Source organism: Paramormyrops kingsleyae, chromosome 25, assembly GCF_048594095.1.
Source record: "Paramormyrops kingsleyae isolate MSU_618 chromosome 25, PKINGS_0.4, whole genome shotgun sequence".
NCBI lineage: Eukaryota > Metazoa > Chordata > Actinopteri > Osteoglossiformes > Mormyridae > Paramormyrops > Paramormyrops kingsleyae.
Genome location: NC_132821.1, coordinates 14,506,921 through 14,527,434, shown reverse-complemented (window position 1 = coordinate 14,527,434; position 20,514 = coordinate 14,506,921). Strand labels below are relative to the sequence as shown.

Here is a 20,514-nt window from a genome sequence, read left to right as displayed (position 1 = left end):
GCACTTACAAGTTGATCCTTTTGGAGTGCATCTGTACACAGAAACTGGGATGGGAATACTTGTGAATCATTTACGGAAGAAAAAAACCTACCCTGCACCTTGACGCCACTGGCAGTATTGTGTCAAAGATTCCTGGTCAAAGCAAGAGAGTGCTGTATTATAGCCTCACTCTGCCTGGATATGGGTTAAATGTGCCACCACTGCCAGTTGCAGAGATGCTAATAAATGACCATTCTATACCGGCCATATCTTTTTGGCTGTCACAATTTGTGAGAACACTCACCAGCTGCACATCAGTTAAGGTCTCAAATGCTGAAACAGATTTCAGTTGGGCCTTAATTCAGGGAACACTGCTGGCATTTAACAAGGAAAATGTGGTATCCTACCTGGACCGTGCTTATGAAGTTCTTTTCAGAAAGAGGACAAGGAAAGAACTTCAGATGTTCACGGTACTTCATCTATGCTCTGCACATATTTTGAAGGCCTTTGCAGATAATATTTGTAAATGTACCGAGGACAAAGGTCTTAAGGAGTTTGCCATATACTGTTTTGCACGCCTTCAGAACTGTGTGAGTATGAGTGTGGCCACTGAAATATTCAAAAACATCTGTGTCGTCTTCAGCACGCAGTCTGAGACTCCGCAAGTACATGACAGCATTCAGCAATTAAGTAAGCGCATCAAAGCCATTGATTTGCCAGAGGTGGAATTCCCTGTGAAAGATGCTATCATGTATGACACTGATCACAAACTGGAAAAATCCATTATCAGAAGGTCACCATTTATGACTTACTTCCGTGATGTGCTGAAAAATACCCAGGTACTTGGAAATGCTGATGAAGGGAGAATGGAACACAGTGAAACAGTGGATAACCCATACTTTTGCCCTGACATGTTGAAAATGATCATGAAAACATATATGGGTATTTATCCACTGTGGAGTGGAATTCTACTTGGAGATCTTGCAAGGTATGCCTCTGACAAGAGTGAAGATGTGCCCTCTATTGGACTGAAAACAAGAGAGACCAACTGCCATGTGGAAACTTGGTTTGGCATCGTGAAGAATAACATTCTTATGAAGAGAAGATCCCTAAGGCCGGCAGAATTTATAAGAATGATGTATGCATCACTGCAAGGACGCTATAGAGAGCATATAATGCAGTTGGCTCTCCCTGAACAGCTGTTCACAAGGCCAATTAAGAAAGCAGGCATTGACCTCTCCCAAGAAGAATGGGCAAAAAGGGAGACACGCATAAATAAAAAATCTAAATATTTCAGCATTCCTGATCAGCTTCCTGGCCCAAAGGCATGCAAGAAAGCCAAGCAAGAAGAAAAAAAACAAACATCATTAAAGGAAGAGAAAAAAGAAGACAAATTAGTGTTAGAAGAGAAGATGAAAAAACTCCAATGAAAGATGACAAATTGCAGGTCCAGGATGTTGGGATAGTGTGTTCTCCGCATCAAGAAATCAGAGCTAATGAGGTAAGGCTACAGTATGTACATAGCAGCTAATAGTAGATGATGAAGAATGAAATCATAATCACTTAAAAATGTACTTTTATCCAACACAGGTGCAGGAGGTATGGCAAAAAGAGGCATGTGAAGTAGTGGTTGCAGTAGTTCCATCAAAAGAGGGGACTGTACGTTATACATTGCGTCACAGAGAGTTCCTGACTTTGAAGCCCGACGCCTGGCTCATGGGAGAGGTCTGTTGGCCGAATGCAGAGGTCTGACCTCTTTTTAAACTCCTTTTTTAATTCTTAATCAGTTTTACATTTAAAATTTCTCTGTCCATAGGTGATAGAGGCCTACATTCAAGCTGTCTGCAACACAACAGGAGAAGGAAAAAGACTGTTCAACCTTAATCATTACACAACACAAATAATTTTGACCGGCAGCAGGGAGGAGGTTGCCAGATGTAGCATGAAAAGAGTGAGAATGTTTTACCATCAAACTTGTATTGTGAAAAAATATGTAACATATTTTCATTAAAATGTAAATTTTGTAATTTTTATTCTTTTTTTGAACAGGTGCACCTTGATCAATACCACGGAGTTGTTGGGTTTTTCAATACAGGTGCACACTGGAAACTCATAGTAAGTTAAAATGCGACTTACCAAATTTACTAAAAATTGAAAACTATTATTGAAGATGTTAGCAACACTCCTTGTACCTATTAAAATATAAAAATTATACATCACAAGTACATTATGAAAAGAATTATGATTTGTAATTACCTTTGTGTTTATAAGATTGAATAGCATATTTATTTTTGCCCTATAGTGTCTGAATGCTGTAAAAGAGATAATTGCTGTGCTGGACCCAAATGCACACTGTGAAACTGAGGATTCTGCAAGGGCAGCAAAGCGATTCAGGTAATCTCATTACTCTTACATGAATACTTGTGGTCAAAGTGTAATCCCACAAAAACAATTTATACCAAATATAATTATGTATTACTAAAAAGGCAAATATAAATTATTTCCTACCAGGCTTTTTGAGGTAAAAGTTGGAAGACACATGCAGCACAACACTCATTATAATTTTAACATTTCATTATTTAATTTCTCAGAGGTCCAACAATTCTGTTTTTTGTATTAATTTGCATAATCCATAAAACAATGCTTTTAATGTAAGTTATAAAAGTGGTTAGGCCCAGGCTAAACAGTTGATTGTTTCAGGTTTTTTCTGTGAATTTGACTGATTTATGTACTGTGCTGTACTATTAATCAAATTGAAATGCTGCTTTACTACCATTTTTCCTTACTTTACTTTTTTACTAATCTAATGCTCTTCCCATTTTATTGCTTTTCCAATTTGCATTTAATGTATTTTGTCGTTTGGTACGTGAAGCATTTTTAATTGCCTAATGGCATGAAATGTGCTATACAACTAAACTTGCCTTGATTTGCTAGTTAATTTTATTAGTGAGATACTAATAGGACCAGTTTAAGAAATTAATTTCTTCTTATATTAGTGAATTTTTCAAGATGAGGCGAATTCAGCATGGCTTGGAAGACTGGGTGGACATTAAATGGAAGCCCAGCACAATTGAACACACCAAGCAGACTGATGGTAGCAGCTGTGGAGTTTTTGTTATGAAGGTATTGGCTAAATCTCTGGTCCTATTACAGTACTTGTCTAATTTGCCTTTCATTTGCTGCTGATTTTATGCAAATAACATTTACAGTTTGGAGTTTCATGTAGTCTATCCTCTTTTACCCGTGTTTATATTCTTTACATTTCACAATTCACTTGTAAGTAATGCTACATTAAAGCTTTTGCTGAACTATGTGGAATATGCATTATTTGTATGTACAGATGGCTGCAGAAATGGTGACAAGCTTTCCAGACCTGCCAGATGAAATCATAGTTCCACCCTCCAAACCTAACATCAGGGAGCTCCGGCTTCAGATGGCGAAATTTCTTTTGAGCTCATCAGGTATTCAAGTTTGTTCATTATGTTGTAGGATTTTTTTTGCTTGTGTTCCTTAAACCAGAATAAAATTGAAACCACAGTAAATGTTAATATGTGTGTGATAAATTGAATATGTGTAATCATACTGCAAAATACAAATATATATTAACTATAATGCAGAGAAAGATTAATCTTATTGGATAGGTCACAGTGTTTTCTGGTGACCAGCATTGGTTAAACAAAGTGTTTATAGATACATTTAAGTAGTCCTGACTATGCTGCTAGCTGAAAGTGATGTACTACAACCAGAGGTGGAAGTTTCAGGTCCAGAAAGTAAAAATATTTAGTTTCAGGATTTTGTTTCAACCAACCGGCTCAGTATAAAGAGTCACAGTCATACAGTACTCAACAGGTTGGTTGAAACAAAATCTTGGCCTGGATTTTTACTTTATGGAACTGAAACTTCCAGCTCCAAGTAGAACTTTTTTAGGGCATGAACTATTATTGTTGTGTAGTTTAACAGCAATTCAGCATAGTATAGTGTGGTACTTTTCTTATGTATGTTGAAAAAGGCCTCCTCCCGTCCTGCTCTTGTGATCAATTCTAGAGAAGAAAAGGCCAATTCACACTCTTGGTGGTGCCGTGGATTAGCCTTTTAGGCATGTGCAGACCATACTGGAACCCATTGACTGAAGTTTCCCTCTTCTTGAGGAGTGTTACATAGTGTGTCCTTCTTCTTATGGCTACTTTGGATCACCATACATCTTCTCAAGTTTATACAGGTTGTATATTGCCTTTGTGCACAGTATGCTTGCTTCTGTTTCTGGAAAATCCTTAGGTTAGTCCTATGTAGCCCATTATTTAGTTGTACATGTTTTAAACTCTCGTGTCTCATCTCTGGCATGGGGGAACTATAACACTGATGCTGGTTGCATGTGTATTAGTGCATCTATGAGGATTATAAAAATGAAAGAGAACATTGAATGTTTCTGATGTCTTATGATTGTATTAACATTGTTCTCATTGATTCAGTTCCAATGAGAGACCTATGTTCGTTCTGTGGAATGGAATCCTCATCTGCTGACAACAACAGTGTTATTGAATGGGTGAGTAAAATTATTTTTAATGTATAATTTGGAAGGTAATTAAATCTTTACTGGAGGGGAAATTCTTCTTCCCTAGAAACAACTTTATTTAACTAAATTACAACTACTTTTATTTTTTAGGAGTTAATAACAGTTTTGTGGCATCGTGCTTATTTCTTTAAGAAATAAAAAAAAAAGTGACAAATATGCCATTTTGCAGATTTACCTGAGAAAATGCATTGATGAACACAGATAGTGTAGGTTTCACAATATTTTGAATGTTTGTCTAACAAGCAAGGCTAACATAGCATACACAAATTACATAAGTTGGATGTTTGGAAAACAGAGCAGCTAATTGTTCTTTTCTCAACAGATTGAATGTGAGTGCTGTAGAAGATGGTACCACCGATTGTGTATTGGTATGGACGAACAGGAATTCACACATGCAGTGACAACAGAATGGCACTGCACATTTTGCAATTAGGATTTGCTGCTATAATATTGATTGTTGTGTACTTCTGACCCAAAAATTGTTTTATATGGGCAATTGTAAATAAACATTTTTTTTGGAGTTCATATTAATCTTTCATTGTTTATAGCAAGTGGATGACAAAGGGATAAGGAACACTAAGAAATTACGGCTGGTTCCTCTGATCATTGAAAAAACCTGACCTCGAACAACTATCAATACGTATAATATGGAGTACATGCACACTTGATAGATTGTGGCTGTCCCATTTCGTTCCAGAGCTATTAACCCTTTAGTGCATTGCCCCTATGCCATGTAATATGCATACAATGTATTAATTAATAGCTGTTAGAGTGAAAGGTATTCTGAAAATCTAAAGGGTGTGCATTGTCCCCCAGAGTCCCCTGATCCATGCACACTTCATGGGACATGGCTGTCCCCTTTTGTTCCAGAGCTATTAACCCTTTAGTGCATTGCCCCTATGCCATGTAATATGCATACAATGTATTAATTAATAGCTGTTAGAGTGAAAGTTATTCTGAAAATCTAAGGGGTGTGCATTGTCCCCCAGAGTCCCCTGATCCATGCACACTTGGTAGAATGTGGCTGTCCCATATTGCTCCAGAGCTATTAACCCTTTAGTGCATTGCCCCTATGCCATGTAATATGCATACAATGTATCAATTAATAACTATTAGAGTGAAAGGTATTCTGAAAATCTAAGGGGTGTGCATTGTTCCCTGTAGTCCACTGATCAAAGCACACTTCACTAGATGTGCCTGTCTCGTCTAGTTTTGAAGTTATTAACCCATTCATGTATTGTCCCATTGCACAATATACGGATACATTCGAACATTCAAAAATTAATTAAAAATCGTACGTAAAGCAATCTGGGAAACAAAGGGGTGTGCAACAGTCGCCATGAGCCCAAAATGCTAACCGACCATGTCATTACAGCTGACAGGACCTATTTTATTAGCTATTAACGCGATTTTGCACAAATCACGAAATGGTTTGAAGCGACAAAATAACCGGTGTGCATCGTTGTCTGTGGACTGGACAACACGATTTTATAACTAAAAACGTCCCACCTTACTTCCGTGAAAAGTTATTGAAGCTAGAAAACTGAATATCGAATATGAGGCTAACTTAACCGCGGTGGGTAACCGATATAATCTGCCGACAACCCTGCACTCCCAAAACCTAGCACGTCGGGTGCGACGCCCCTACCCCCAGGTAGTTACACAATGTTTGAACGCATAAACCACCCTAAACACAAACGAGTGATTTATTGTAAACGGAAAGGTCGCTTCTCTTTCCGCTGTCCTCCAACCTTAAACAGCAAGCTATAAAACGGACGGCATGAAAGAAAATACTTCAGGCCACAGAGCTGAATTAGGCCCCGATGACGCAGAGGAAATTGAATAATTCAAACATCCCCTGTTTTAGCAATTCACCAATTTGTCCCGTTGTCATCAATAACAGAAAAAGACAGATTTAACTCAAAACGGGAAAAAAAGAAAGAAAACATCTAAGGGTTACACAGCAAAGCATAGCACAATACCAATCGTCATTCACCTATTCAAAATACAGTGCGTAAATGACATTAAACAAACACTTCGACTGCGCTTAATTACATCCAACACACACTTATGCATACAATTGTCCAGATCTGCAACTTTGCCGAGACCTTCACCCGATTGAGGAGAGTGAAGAAAAGGAGCAGGTTTACCAGTCAACGACGGAATGGGTCGAGATGAGTTGTAGGGGGAGGCCTCTGTATGGCAGGGTCACTCACTCGCGCTGCATCCGAGGTCGAAATCGCCCGAGTATACGCCCGTGTAACACAGCTCCGGGGCCCTGGATCTCAAAACCGGCGCGCGCTGCCTCCACTTCAGCACCGCTAATCCGGGTGCCCTCCTCCACGATATTCCCCAGCTCCTTCAGTTCCACCGGATGCCAGGACACGACTTAGACTCCCGAAGATGCCACTCGTCATACCCGCTGTCGTCGACACCACTCAAACAGCCCCTCCGCGTCTCTGTCTTCCGCTGCAGACCGAGATGGCGTCCGGCGTATGCACACCAGGCTGCCCGCCACGCTCTCCGCTTGGGGTGGCGCAGCCCCAATAATCCCTAACTCCAACACAAACAAAAAAAAAAACAGACTTTCGTCCTGCCAAAACGAAGCCGGGCTCCAACTATACTAGCCGCGATTCCTTGTAAAAAGTAAAAAAAAAAAAAAAACTTCACGCGACTGTGCTTCCACTTCGTCCAACCGACCTTATTTTACCGCTCCCCTCACCACCAGAGACCCGCCCAACAACGCTACTCATTAGATAGGCTAAGGCATGACCGCATGATCCAGCGAGCCCAGAGACTAGCAGGGAAACTTTAAAATAAAAACCACGGATCTTTATATCCGCTACACAATATTGGCGGTATGATCCAATTTCGATTTCGCCGTATTTACCCTGAAATTTCTGCCTGAAATTTCTGCACGAATTCGCCACCACACCACATAAATATATAGTATACTATAATATAATTTACCCAAACAACAGATCCCTTATGTTGCTTGCTCATATACATTTAATTTCTGTCTGTCTTTGCCATTTCAAAACCATGTTGTGACTCTTGGGTGACTTTAATATAAGCTATTGGAGCTGTAATCATTTACGTTTTACACTCTCTTGATTAATGTGGAAGATCGTAATTTAAAATACATAGGATGATAATAAAGAATGTATGCTTTCTTATTTGTCGGTCACGGTAAGCAACCGCAACACCCCGCATACCATCGGACAGCTACAGCGATTCTGAGCAATATTGGCAGTATGATCCAATTTCGATTTCACCGTTTTTACCCTGAAATTTCTGCCTGAAAGCACTCGCTCACTAATTGGAGCGAGCCAGCCTTAAAGGGCCCAGATCGCATTACTGATGGTACCACATATTGTTCTAATCCGTACTGTTGTGACACAGACATGACATACAGTGACTACTAATATTAGCAGGATAGGCTCAATGTATAATGTTCCGAATATTTTGGCATATTGCTCGGCATTACTGGTTCTTTAATACATTTATTTGAGTCACTCTGTTTGTTTACGTGACCTGATGTTTACGTGAGATCTCAGCCTAATTGTTACGTTGGCAGATTGTTGGGGGATGGGTAGCCCTGCATGTGCATCGCAGAGAAGTGCAAAACAGCAATCAAGGAAACAATAGCCCTAGGCTGGCAAGCCCAATCCAGGTATTTGTCCCCTCATGTCAGAAGCTGATGTTAACGGCTTGAGTAACTGACCTGCTTGATTCAAATGCTGATGACTCCCAGGCTGAGGAATTTGTAACTAAATAGTTGGATTAAAAATATTTGCATCATTGTAATTTGCTCACAACTACAGCTAACTTGCCTGTGTGGCCTGTTCCCTGTCCCTTGTTTTCTTCTGCTTATCACTTACTTTTAGTTGAATTTCCAATTGTCATCTCCATTGTTTAGTGCTCAATGTCTTTGATAAATATCATATATATAATATGTCTAATATAAGTTTAATAACTTTATAATTTAATATAAGTTAGGACAAGCTTAATACTAATTGTATATCAACTATATATATCATAATTAGCCCTTCTGAAGTCTGTTACCCGTCATCTCAGATGTTGATGTTAACCGCTTGAGTAAGTGACCTGTGGGTCGCACTTAAACTACTGGCCCTCAGTGGCTGTGACTACCGGCCCGTGGTAGTCACACACCACCTCACCAGCCTGGAACTGCCGGGTGGCGCAGACTCCCTTCCCCTTCCCCGCAATGTCCATCACCACAAGTCCCTTCCACTTCTGGTTGTGGATGAGCTCCTGGATGTGGCTAGAGTCCACGGCAGTGTCCACCGAACCCACTGGTCTCCAGTCCTTCAGAACGCTGGCCGCGCTGGGAACGTTACTTTTCCAGCCTTGGTTCCTGATCCAAGCGTCGACCCGGGACTCGGTGGGCTGCCGTCTGCCAAAGTGTGCTGTCAAGAACAAAGTAAATTGTTGTTAGTTAAGAAGCCTATGTAGATAGGACCGTTTCACAGTAAAAAATGTCATTAGTGCTATAAACAATACTCACACAAGACATGCCGTACGCGCATCCTCATCTGGGCCTTCAGCCAGCGATCATAGAGCTGCCGCTGAAACCGGCCCGACGTCTGCGAGCGTGCTGTCTTGTCTGGGATGTCGCCATCCAGGGTCACGGGGTGGGTCCGAAGGAGCTGATCGAACGCTGCCTGGACATCCATCCGTTGGTTGGATGCCAGGGCAGCATCCCGTGCGGCACCACGGGCAGAACAGCTGGGCCCTTCCTCTGCGGAGTCAGCGCTGAGATAAAAATAAAACAAAAAAAAAAAAAACCCACAAACGTTTAAGGTTAGTGTTCAGTGGTGAGGGCTTTGGTTGTGTGTCTTGATGTTGGTAAGTGTGTTGACAAACAGAAAACATGCCTACCTTGAGTCACCTGCCAGCTTCTTCAGCAGCTTACTGGCCAGCACCACATTCCGCGACTGCTTCATCCGGTAGTGCTCGTCAGCCGTCGCAGTGGAATGAGTGAGGTAATCGGCCACCAAGGACTTCTCTTGGTCCGTCAAGTCCTTGGTGGCCGTCTCAAAGATGCGCCGGGCCGTCTGGTAGGTGACTGGATCCAGCTTGTATCTAAAATACAAAAATACATTTATTAATACGTCTCACACAACAGGTATGTAGAACATATTATAGGGGGAATTCATCATGACGATCAGCTCACTTTTGGTGCAGCCGGTTGAGGTCATTCGAAGCGTTGAACGCCGGCCTGCCTGCGGTGGAGACGAAGAACCGTTTGTCTCCTCCCAGGTCATCCAGTGTCGTCCGGCTCCTCTTGGAGCTCAGGAGCTGTGGCCGTACCTGGGTGAAGTAGATGTCGAACCACTGTTGGCAGAGGAAAACAGATTAAATCGCTGCTCTTGAAATAAACTATGAAATAAATCTTATCAAACTTGATATACTTACCGTCTCCTCCTCAGAGGATAATGCAAACGTGGCCGCTTGCTGCGCCGACGTCTTGTGTTCCTTCACCACAATCACCGTATGGTCGGCCTCGTACGTGCTCCTGGTCATCCACTCCTGGACCTACACAATACAATGATGTCCCACTGATAAATAAGAGTGTCGGCAAAAAGGAAAAGTGAAGACAAAAAGAATACAACACTTACGGTCATGTGCTCCACCACGCCTGGTGGCTGGAGATGCTTCAGAATGACCGTGGCCTCCAGGTAGTAGAGGACAAGGCAGCACTCTGCACACTCCAGGGGCATCTCCTCCGGATACACCTTGCCAAGGACTGCCAAGAAGTCGTTCTTGGCAGCCCTCAGCACGGCCCAGCAGTCCTCTGGACTCTTCTCTGGGCTCATCCCCGTGAGAATGACATGACTATGTGGGTGGGAGAAGAAAATTCAATTACTGTCAATCCTAATCAATACAGTACACATTTTAATAAAATGTGCTCACAATGTAAAATGGCTCTGCTTCTCCGTGCAGTGCACTCCAGGAGCAGTGAGGGAGATTAAAAAAAAAAAACATTATGAGTGTGTTAAACACAGTAGAGGAGATGTATAATCAAATCATAATATGGAATTTAACGGGTGTTGACAGTTGAACTTACCTCCTTTGCGTCATCTCCTTACTCACCAACTTTGCAGAGCTCTGCTGGAGTGAGCCCAGGTACTCCACGAAGAACATTGCCTCATTCCACAAGGCAATGTTGTCACGCCGGAGGTTGGTGGCCACGGTGTGGTACTTGAGGAATCTGTCAGAGGAAGGACATGTATGTAAGTATCCATATGTACATAAACTTGTACATGCCACCATGACAATAGTGGGAGGACTGAACTTCCTTGAAGAAAACAGATACGACAATACAACACAAACCTACAATATACTGTTAAAAATCTACATGCTACCAACCTCTTCAGGCTCTTCATGTAGTTGACCTGAGTCTGCCTGGTGAGACCAGCCTCAGTCAGCTCCCGAAAGAAGAGCTTCGTCTTCTCCCTCTCCCTCAGAAATTCAAGGGATGGCTCTTCAGGGTTCACAAAAAACATGAACCTGCTGACGTTTTCCACCTGGAAAATAAGATCGGCATTACTTAATGAATATATTGCGTAGATATAAAGCTCCAAAAAAATAATAGAGTGAACTTTTATGGGAGACCTCACCGTCTGCTTGAAATTCTCAATCAGGAGATCCTTCTCCAAGTATGCGGCGAAGCCCTTCAGGAGGGGATGGTCCAGAGAATGTTTCCGGTACAGTCCCTTCTCCTGCATCATGTGCCTGGAGGTCTGTGGCCACTGCACCTCCCGGGTACTGCCATGTGGAAAACATATTTCGTCTTAAAATTGCACCTTCAATTGGCTCACAAGCAAAAGCAAAAGGTATCAATGAAGCTGCAAATCCGAGACACTCATACTCACACTTGAAAGATCTCGCCGTTGCTGACACTGACTGCGTCCTCCGACTGCTCAGTCGCCGAGCTCTCCGGTCGCTGCACGGTTGTACCAGCCATCACAGGAACACTGCTGGTCTGCGCCGCTACTGCTGGGGAGGGGGTGTCAGGCACCACCATGTGGCGACGCTCCAGCTCCTGGATCATCCTTTCAGACAAGTAAGTAAATAAAAAAACTGTTAGTAAATGTCATACTGAAGAAACGAAGCGAGATGTGTAAAAAAGACTGAAGAGTTTTCCCACCAACCTGCTCATAGGCTTAGCATCATCCATAATGTCTCGCAGGTGCCTGTAGCTGAACACCCTGCCCCACTGCAGAACTTCAAGCGCATCCTGCTTTGCCTTCTCCACTACTTCTTGGATGGCTTCTTTCGAAGATCTCTTCATGCACACCCTAGTCAGATGCACCGAGAGGCTTGCCTGTGTCTTCTTGCACACGGGGCAGAGCAGGAAATGCCTGTTGGAAGTACTGCGGATATAAAAAAAAACAACAAAAAAAAAACAATTAACAGTTTTATGTAACAGTCAAGGAAGTGTTACTTAAGATTAGATTTAATTAATGATTTTCAGGACCCATTCCAGTCATCATCATCAACATTGTTCATTCCTCAGTGGTTTGGATAAATAACATTTGCATATCTATTGTCATCCTGATGGGTCCCAGACTGAGAAAAGTAATTAGTAACCCAGCTGGCATTTTAACGTGGAGTCAGCGTTGAATCAACGTCAGGTGTCAGTGTTGGATAACCGTTGGATTTTGTTTAGATTTTGCAAATCTAATCAACGTTGAAATAGCAACGTCATTCCAACGTCACGTTTGTCAACATAGGTGAATTTGCCAACATTGAATCAATATTGATTTTAGTTTAGATTTTGCAAATCCAATCAACGTTAAAATTTCAACGTCACTAAAGTCCTGCTTTTCAACAGTTTATTTTGTTAAACTGTTTTCACTAAAGTACTGATGTTTTCAACAGAACAAACACCTTGAAATGGATACATAAACGAGTTAGTGAACATGCAGAGTCAGCTAGGACTAGGGTGACCAGATAATCCATGTCAGGGAGGACACTCTGAGCTAGTACAGGTATTGTAAATTACCATTTCAATTAAACGGACCTGGATTTCACTTGAGCACTGAGTTCTTGCTGTGTGCTGATTGGTCAGTCTCCTGTAATCATGCATGTTTCACTAATGCTAATGTGAAACAGCTGGATGAGTCTTTCAGTCAAGGAAATAAACCAGTCAAAGCACAAGAAGAGCTGAGCTATTTAGCCGAGCACAGGAGCCTTTCAATTTGAAAGTAGTTTGTAAAACCCGAAGTAGCTCAAAGTGTCCTCCCTGACATGGATTATCTGGTCACCCTAGCTAGGACAAAGCCAATTGGTAAAAGCAAGACCAGGAAGAAGATTAATAAAGACATTTCACTGATTAAAGAAACATGCTTTATTACGTAAAACATTTTACACAAACACTTGTTGAACTAGAACAGCCCAAACACTGGGCCACATTGAACATGGCTAGTTATTTTTCCATTTTTCTGCCACCGCCACCCATCCTCTCTGGTGCATATTTTAAATATTTGGCCATGTGTTCATTTATTTTTGTTGTTGTAGTATCAGATGAGCTGAACACCACGTCTGAAAAAAAAAAAAAAAAACAAAAACTTTGTTTAGTTTATTTTTAAACCTGTTTTACAAATGAGGACATCCCCAAAGGGAGCTTTTGACAGGTTTATCTCACTTTTGGGTACAAATTTGTCCACAAAATATAGTTAAGTCACACACACGGACACAGCGCTTCGCGGTTAAATTAACTTCTGCCCACATGCACGCGCGCACACACAGAACGTTCGGTTGGCGGTTTTTGACAGTCACACACACGGACACAGCGCTTCGCGGTTAAATTAACTTCTGCCCACATGCACGCGCGCACACACAGAACGTTCGGTTGGCCGTTAAACGTCTGACCATACACACAATACGTATTAATATGTGGGCCAGAGTCAGGCACACTCAAAATGTATTTAGGAAAGTTCTAGTTACCGCCAGATTCCGTCCAAAACGGTCCACTGTCAGACAATCTTCTAGCCTGAAGATGAAGACGCAGACCCACTTCGCGCATGCGCAATTGTCTGGGACCGTCAGAGCCAATAAAATCCAGTTCTAGTCACTGCCATTGTGTGATGGACAACCGCCGTCCTGCAATCAAGTCCTTGTATTGCTCTCAGTAAAAAAGGGCTTTTTTATGCTTTTATATTGTCAACAACAGTATGTGTCATATGTCATATAAAAAAAAATATTCACATACCTCAACAAGAAGAACATAAAAAAAAGAAATAAATATTTATTATAAAAATTACATAGGATTACAATGCAATTTTTACTTTAGGTCAGCACCAATCCTTCTATTTTATTATTTCTTCTTCTTTGTCTTTCGGCTGTTCCCTTTCAGGTGTTGCCACAGCGAATCATTTGCCTCCATCTAACCCTATCCTCTGCATCCTCTTCTCTCACACCAACTAACTTCATGTCCTCTCTCACTGCATCCATAAATCTCCTCTTTGGTCTTTCTCTAGACCTCCTGCCTGGCAGTTCCAACCTCAGCATCCTTCTACCAATATATTCACCATCTCTCCTCTGAACATGTCCAAACCACCTCAATCTGGCCTCTCTGACTTTATCTCCAAAACATCTAACGCAGTGTACGGTGTGACAATATGCACACAAAAAGCAATATATAGGCCTACATAAGAATGGAAGCTTGTTTCTTATATGCAACGACTTGAAAATTTACAAATGCAACAAAATAAAATCTTTTCCAGTTTCATGCTTTGCCTATTTGCACATATTTTTTACTTCTTAGAAGTATTAATCCCAGCTGGCATTTTAACGTGGAGTCAGCGTTGAATCAACGTCAGGTGTCAGTGCTGGATAACCTTTGGAATTTGTTTAGATTTTGCAAATGCATGGTTGTAAAAATAATGTTGATTTGACGTACAACTCAAATTTTATTTATATTTCTATGTTGAATCCATAGTTAGTTAACAACACCATTTCAACCATTTGGTATTCAACGTTGTTTTGACGTTGAATGAATGTTTTTTTATAAACTGACATTATTTCAACCACATTTAAACGTTTAAGGTCGGTCGAATGCCAGCTGGGAAACTACATGATCACAACTACTGAAAGATTTTTACTAATTACAGTCGAACTTCGTTACAACGTACCTCGGGGGACATTAAGAATTTGTACGTTATAACCATAGTATGTTGTAACCAGGTCCCTCAAAATGAATGGAACGGGGGCTGCATGCAAGAAGTGCGGCCGGCGTGGAATGCTTCGTGAGGATAGGTTCATACAGTTAGGCGTTGCTAAGCGATGTAGATGGCCGGCAACAGCCGATTCTGAATTGTGCACGCGCTCGGAAGATGAGGCTGTACGTTGTAACGATGGTCAGTTTGCCTATTTTCCTCTGAAAATCATACGTTATATCGAAGTTTACGCTGTAAAGGTGTATGTTCTAAGCGATACCGGCAAATGGAATAATGCAATACGCGAATTCGGGACATCGAAATTTGAACGTTGTATTGGTGTAAACGTTATAAACGGGGTATGTTGTAACGAGGTTCGACTGTAGTTACATTTATATCAAGCAATATAAGCCCTTATATTTTAGCAATCTGAAAGTGCTACAGAGTAAAAATAAAGAGATTAAATAGGAGAATCTATAAAATGTCTTTCTAAAAAGATGAGTTTTTGTAATTAAAAAAAGTTGCTTCGAAATATTGTTTTAGTTTTGTAGTGGATGCAATTTAAGTTTAAACAATAGTACTGTAGTCAGTTTAAGAGACTTAAGCAGTGTCAGTAAACTACATACAAAGATGAACAACACAGTTTCTACACATTCAAAAGCAATAATAAATTGATCGTAATTACTTACGCCTTGGAAGCCATTCTTCACGAGTTGTTCAACAAAAGATGAAATCTTGAGCAGAATCTGGAGCTCTTGTCTCGCTGGAAGCAGAGGTAGAGTGACTGTACATGCGGAGGTCTCCTCTTAATATACGATTCTGACCGCCCCCCCGCCCCCTCGTAGCCCCGCCCACCCCATCCCACCCCACTCCACCCCCGGTGTCACTCTGAGGGACACTTCCACTGGAAGACAGTTTCAAACAATATAACTTTTAAAAAGGATAAGAACTGAATTTTTATTTCTAAATAAGGTGATAAATCGATAGTGCAGTTATAAAACTTCTGCACGATTTCGCCACCACACCACAATGTGGAAGATCGTAATTTAACATACATAGGATGGTAATAAAGAATGTTTGCTTTCTTATGTGTCGGTCACGGTAAGCAACCGCAACGGCCCGCATACCAAGCTACAGCGATTCTGAGCAATATTGGCAGTATGATCCAATTTCGATTTCGCCGTTTTTACCCCGAAATTTCTGCACGAATTCGCCACCACACCACATATATATAGTATACTATAATATAATTTACCCAAACAACGGATCCCTTATGTTGCTTGCTTATATACATTTAATTTCTGTCTGTCTTTGCCATTTCAAAACCATGTTGTGACTCTTGGGTGACTTTAATATAAGCTATTGGAGCTGTAATATTGTCCGTTTTACAATCTCTTGATTAATGTGGAAGATCATAATTTAACATACATAGGATGATAATAAATAATGTTTGCTTTCTTATGTGTCGGTCACGGTAAGCAACCGCAACGGCCCGCATACCATCGGAAAGCTGCAGCGATTCTGAGCAATATTGGCAGTATGATCCAATTTCGATTTCGCCGTTTTTACCCTGAAATTTCTGCCTGAAAGCACTCGCTCACTAATTGGAGCGAGCCAGCCTTAAAGGGCCCAGATCGCATTACTGATGGTACCACATATTGTTCTAATCCGTACTGTTGTGACACAGACATGACATACAGTGACTACTAATATTAGCAGGATAGGCTCAATGTATAATGTTCCGAATATTTTGGTATATTGCTCGGCATTACTGGTTCTTTAATACATTTATTTGAGTCACTCTGTTTGTTTACGTGACCTGATGTTTACGTGAGATCTCAGCCTAATTGTTACGTTGGCAGATTGTTGGGGGATGGGTAGCCCTGCATGTGCATCGCAGAGAAGTGCAAAACAGCAATCAAGGAAACAATAGCCCTAGGCTGGCAAGCCCAATCCAGGTATTTGTCCCCTCATGTCAGAAGCTGATGTTAACGGATTGAGTAACTGACCTGCTTGATTCAAATGCTGATGACTCCCAGGCTGAGGAATTTGTAACTAAATAGTTGGATTAAAAATATTTGCATCATTGTAATTTGCTCACAACTACAGCTAACTTGCCTGTGTGGCCTGTTCCCTGTCCCTTGTTTTCTTCTGCTTATCACTTACTTTTAGTTGAATTTCCAATTGTCATCTCCATTGTTTAGTGCTCAATGTCTTTGATAAATAACATCATATATATATAATATGTCTAATATAAGTTTAATAACTTTATAATTTAATATAAGTTAGGACAAGCTTAATACTAATTGTATATCAACTATATATATCATAATTAGCCCTTCTGAAGTCTGTTACCCGTCATCTCAGATGTTGATGTTAACCGCTTCAGTAAGTAACCTGTGGGTCGCACTGGTAAAATAGTTGAGGTTATTTTTCCTTAAACGGTCATCATGTTTTTATGCTCCACAAATACTGTAGGTTGTCAGCTTTATTTGCCTGTGTACATTTTATATTGTCTGTCATTGCTTTGACCTCTGTGATTTTGCTAAGGTTATCCTGCTAATTCCCTTGCAAACTGTAAAATAAAAGCGTGATTATTTGAGTAGACGGGCTGTGTGTTTCAGTTCGTCACGTGCTTTGGTGTATTTGCGGTGTATTACAGGTCAGTGTGCCACGCATCAGATAGGTAGTGGCCCAGTCTATAATGCTCCAAATATTTTGAAGGGTTACTCTAAAACTGCTGGGGCTATTGACATGTGTCTGGTCTCTGTGTGGACCACAAATGTTGTGCTTTAATTTGATGCTTAATTTGGCTTTATAGCCTGAGGTAGGAGCTCAAACAGACCTCATTCTAGGCATCCGTACAGATTGTCAGGCCCTTCCGAAGTCTGTTACCCATCATCTCAGATGTTGATGTTAACCGCTTGAGTAAGTGACCTGTGGGTCGCACTTAAACTACTGTAATACTTGGGGCAACGACAAGGTCTTAAACTTTATACATTGTCAAAAAAAAAAAATAATAAAGTGACACTTTTCTAGTATAATTATTTCACATTTAAAGAGTTATTTCACATAAAAACTGCATACAAGAAAATAGTACAGTGCAATCAGGATGTACTTGGGCCAATTGATTAGAAATTAAGAGCTTTACATTTGATGAATGAATAATCTGCCCAACCTTGCATGGTGGAATAATCTACCCACATCACTTTTGGGAAGAGTAGCAAACAATCAAAATGATGATCTTGCCAAAAATTAACTACATGTTCTCAATGGTTCTCAGTCCCTCTCCCCTGAACGATTTCCTCTGCACCCCATAATCGAACAACAGTTCCTCCCCAACATTAATCCTGTTCAGGGCCAAAAGCAAAATAACATCCTGTCCCCCGACGGCTGGGCTGTACAGTCTTGGCCGGAGGTTGGCCTTCTTATGGGAATGATTAATCAGCCGGCCAAAAGGCTGTATGCCCGGGTGACAGGCACACTCAGACTTATGGCTGTTCCGGAAGAAGAACATGTAGCCAGATTCTTCTTCCTTCATCGATGAGTGAATCCGCTGGCCCTCAGTGGCTGTGACTACCGGCCCGTGGTAGTCACACACCACCTCACCAGCCTGGAACTGCCGGGTGGCGCAGACTCCCTTCCCCTTCCCCGCAATGTCCATCACCACAAGTCCCTTCCACTTCTGGTTGTGGATGAGCTCCTGGATGTGGCTAGAGTCCACGGCAGTGTCCACCGAACCCACTGGTCTCCAGTCCTTCAGAACGCTGGCCGCGCTGGGAACGTTACTTTTCCAGCCTTGGTTCCTGATCCAAGCGTCGACCCGGGACTCGGTGGGCTGCCGTCTGCCAAAGTGTGCTGTCAAGAACAAAGTAAATTGTTGTTAGTTAAGAAGCCTATGTAGATAGGACCGTTTCACAGTAAAAAATGTCATTAGTGCTATAAACAATACTCACACAAGACATGCCGTACGCGCATCCTCATCTGGGCCTTCAGCCAGCGATCATAGAGCTGCCGCTGAAACCGGCCCGACGTCTGCGAGCGTGCCGTCTTGTCTGGGATGTCGCCATCCAGGGTCACGGGGTGGGTCCGAAGGAGCTGATCGAACGCTGCCTGGACATCCATCCGTTGGTTGGATGCCAGGGCAGCATCCCGTGCGGCACCACGGGCAGAACAGCTGGGCCCTTCCTCTGCGGAGTCAGCGCTGAGATAAAAATAAAACAAAAAAAAAAACCCACAAACGTTTAAGGTTAGTGTTCAGTGGTGAGGGCTTTGGTTGTGTGTCTTGATGTTGGTAAGTGTGTTGACAAACAGAAAACATGCCTACCTTGAGTCACCTGCCAGCTTCTTCAGCAGCTTACTGGTCAGCACCACATTCCGCGACTGCTTCATCCGGTAGTGCTCGTCAGCCGTCGCAGTGGAATGAGTGAGGTAATCGGCCACCAAGGACTTCTCTTGGTCCGTCAAGTCCTTGGTGGCCGTCTCAAAGATGCGCCGGGCCGTCTGGTAGGTGACTGGATCCAGCTTGTATCTAAAATACAAAAATACATTTATTAATACGTCTCACACAACAGGTATGTAGAACATATTATAGGGGGAATTCATCATGACGATCAGCTCACTTTTGGTGCAGCCGGTTGAGGTCATTCGAAGCGTTGAACGCCGGCCTGCCTGCGGTGGAGACGAAGAACCGTTTGTCTCCTCCCAGGTCATCCAGTGTCGTCCGGCTCCTCTTGGAGCTCAGGAGCTGTGGCCGTACCTGGGTGAAGTAGATGTCGAACCACTGTTGGCAGAGGAAAACAGATTAAATCGCTGCTCTTGAAATAAACTATGAAATAAATCTTATCAAACTTGATATACTTACCGTCTCCTCCTCAGAGGATAATGCAAACGTGGCCGCTTGCTGCGCCGACGTCTTGTGTTCCTTCACCACAATCACCGTATGGTCGGCCTCGGACGTGCTCCTGGTCATCCACTCCTGGACCTACACAATACAATGATGTCCCACTGATAAATAAGAGTATCGGCAAAAAGGAAAAGTGAAGACAAAAAGAATACAACACTTACGGTCATGTGCTCCACCACGCCTGGTGGCTGGAGATGCTTCAGAATGACCGTGGCCTCCAGGTAGTAGAGGACAAGGCAGCACTCTGCACACTCCAGGGGCATCTCCTCCGGATACACCTTGCCAAGGACTGCCAAGAAGTCGTTCTTGGCAGCCCTCAGCACGGCCCAGCAGTCCTCTGGACTCTTCTCTGGGCTCATCCCCGTGAGAATGACATGACTATGTGGGTGGGAGAAGAAAATTCAATTACTGTCAATCCTAAACAATACAGTACACATTTTAATAAAATGTGCTCACAATGTAAAATGGCTCTGCTTCTCCATGCAGTGCACTCCAGGAGCAGTGAGGAAAAACATCATGAGTGTGTTAAACACAGTAGAGGAGATGTATAATCAAATCATAATATGGAATTTAACGGGTGTTGACAGTTGAACTTACCTCCTTTGCGTCATCTCCTTACTCACCAACTTTGCAGAGCTCTGCTGGAGTGAGCCCAGGTACTCCACGAAGAACATTGCCTCATTCCACAAGGCAATGTTGTCACGCCGGAGGTCGGTGGCCACGGTGTGGTACTTGAGGAATCTGTCAGAGGAAGGACATGTATGTAAGTATCCATATGTACATAAACTTGTACATGCCACCATGACAATAGTGGGAGGACTGAACTTCCTTGAAGAAAACAGATACGACAATACAACACAAACCTACAA

The 20,514-nt window shown here is 42.1% G+C and overlaps 2 protein-coding genes and 1 long non-coding RNA gene across 3 annotated transcripts in view; all 3 read right to left on the bottom strand.

Annotated features, from left to right (window-relative positions):
- Positions 1–8,627: 8,627 nt before the first annotated feature.
- The window catches only part of LOC140582762 (uncharacterized), a 99,557-nt gene continuing 87,670 nt past the window's right edge, over positions 8,628–20,514 (bottom strand). Inside the window, exons 7-11 of the mRNA XM_072707074.1 lie at positions 11,731–11,952; positions 11,452–11,631; positions 11,242–11,344; positions 9,081–9,237; positions 8,628–8,982 (exon numbers count right to left, since the gene is read on the bottom strand). Coding sequence (XP_072563175.1) covers positions 8,678–8,982; positions 9,081–9,237; positions 11,242–11,344; positions 11,452–11,631; positions 11,731–11,952 — 967 coding nt within the window. The 3' untranslated portion in view covers positions 8,628–8,677. The remainder of the gene's footprint in view (positions 8,983–9,080; positions 9,238–11,241; positions 11,345–11,451; positions 11,632–11,730; positions 11,953–20,514) is intronic.
- On the bottom strand, positions 12,915–14,645 carry LOC140582706 (uncharacterized). Its single transcript, XR_011985522.1, has 2 exons — positions 13,529–14,645; positions 12,915–13,123 (listed from the first exon to the last, which is right to left on the bottom strand). It is a non-coding gene; the product is annotated as an uncharacterized lncRNA (long non-coding RNA).
- Positions 17,924–18,738, bottom strand: LOC140583112 (N-lysine methyltransferase KMT5A-A-like). The gene is made up of 2 exons (XM_072707754.1): positions 18,696–18,738; positions 17,924–18,597 (listed from the first exon to the last, which is right to left on the bottom strand). Exons 1-2 carry the CDS (start codon positions 18,721–18,723, stop codon positions 17,999–18,001), a joined length of 627 nt encoding a protein of 208 aa, XP_072563855.1. The 5' UTR covers positions 18,724–18,738; the 3' UTR covers positions 17,924–17,998.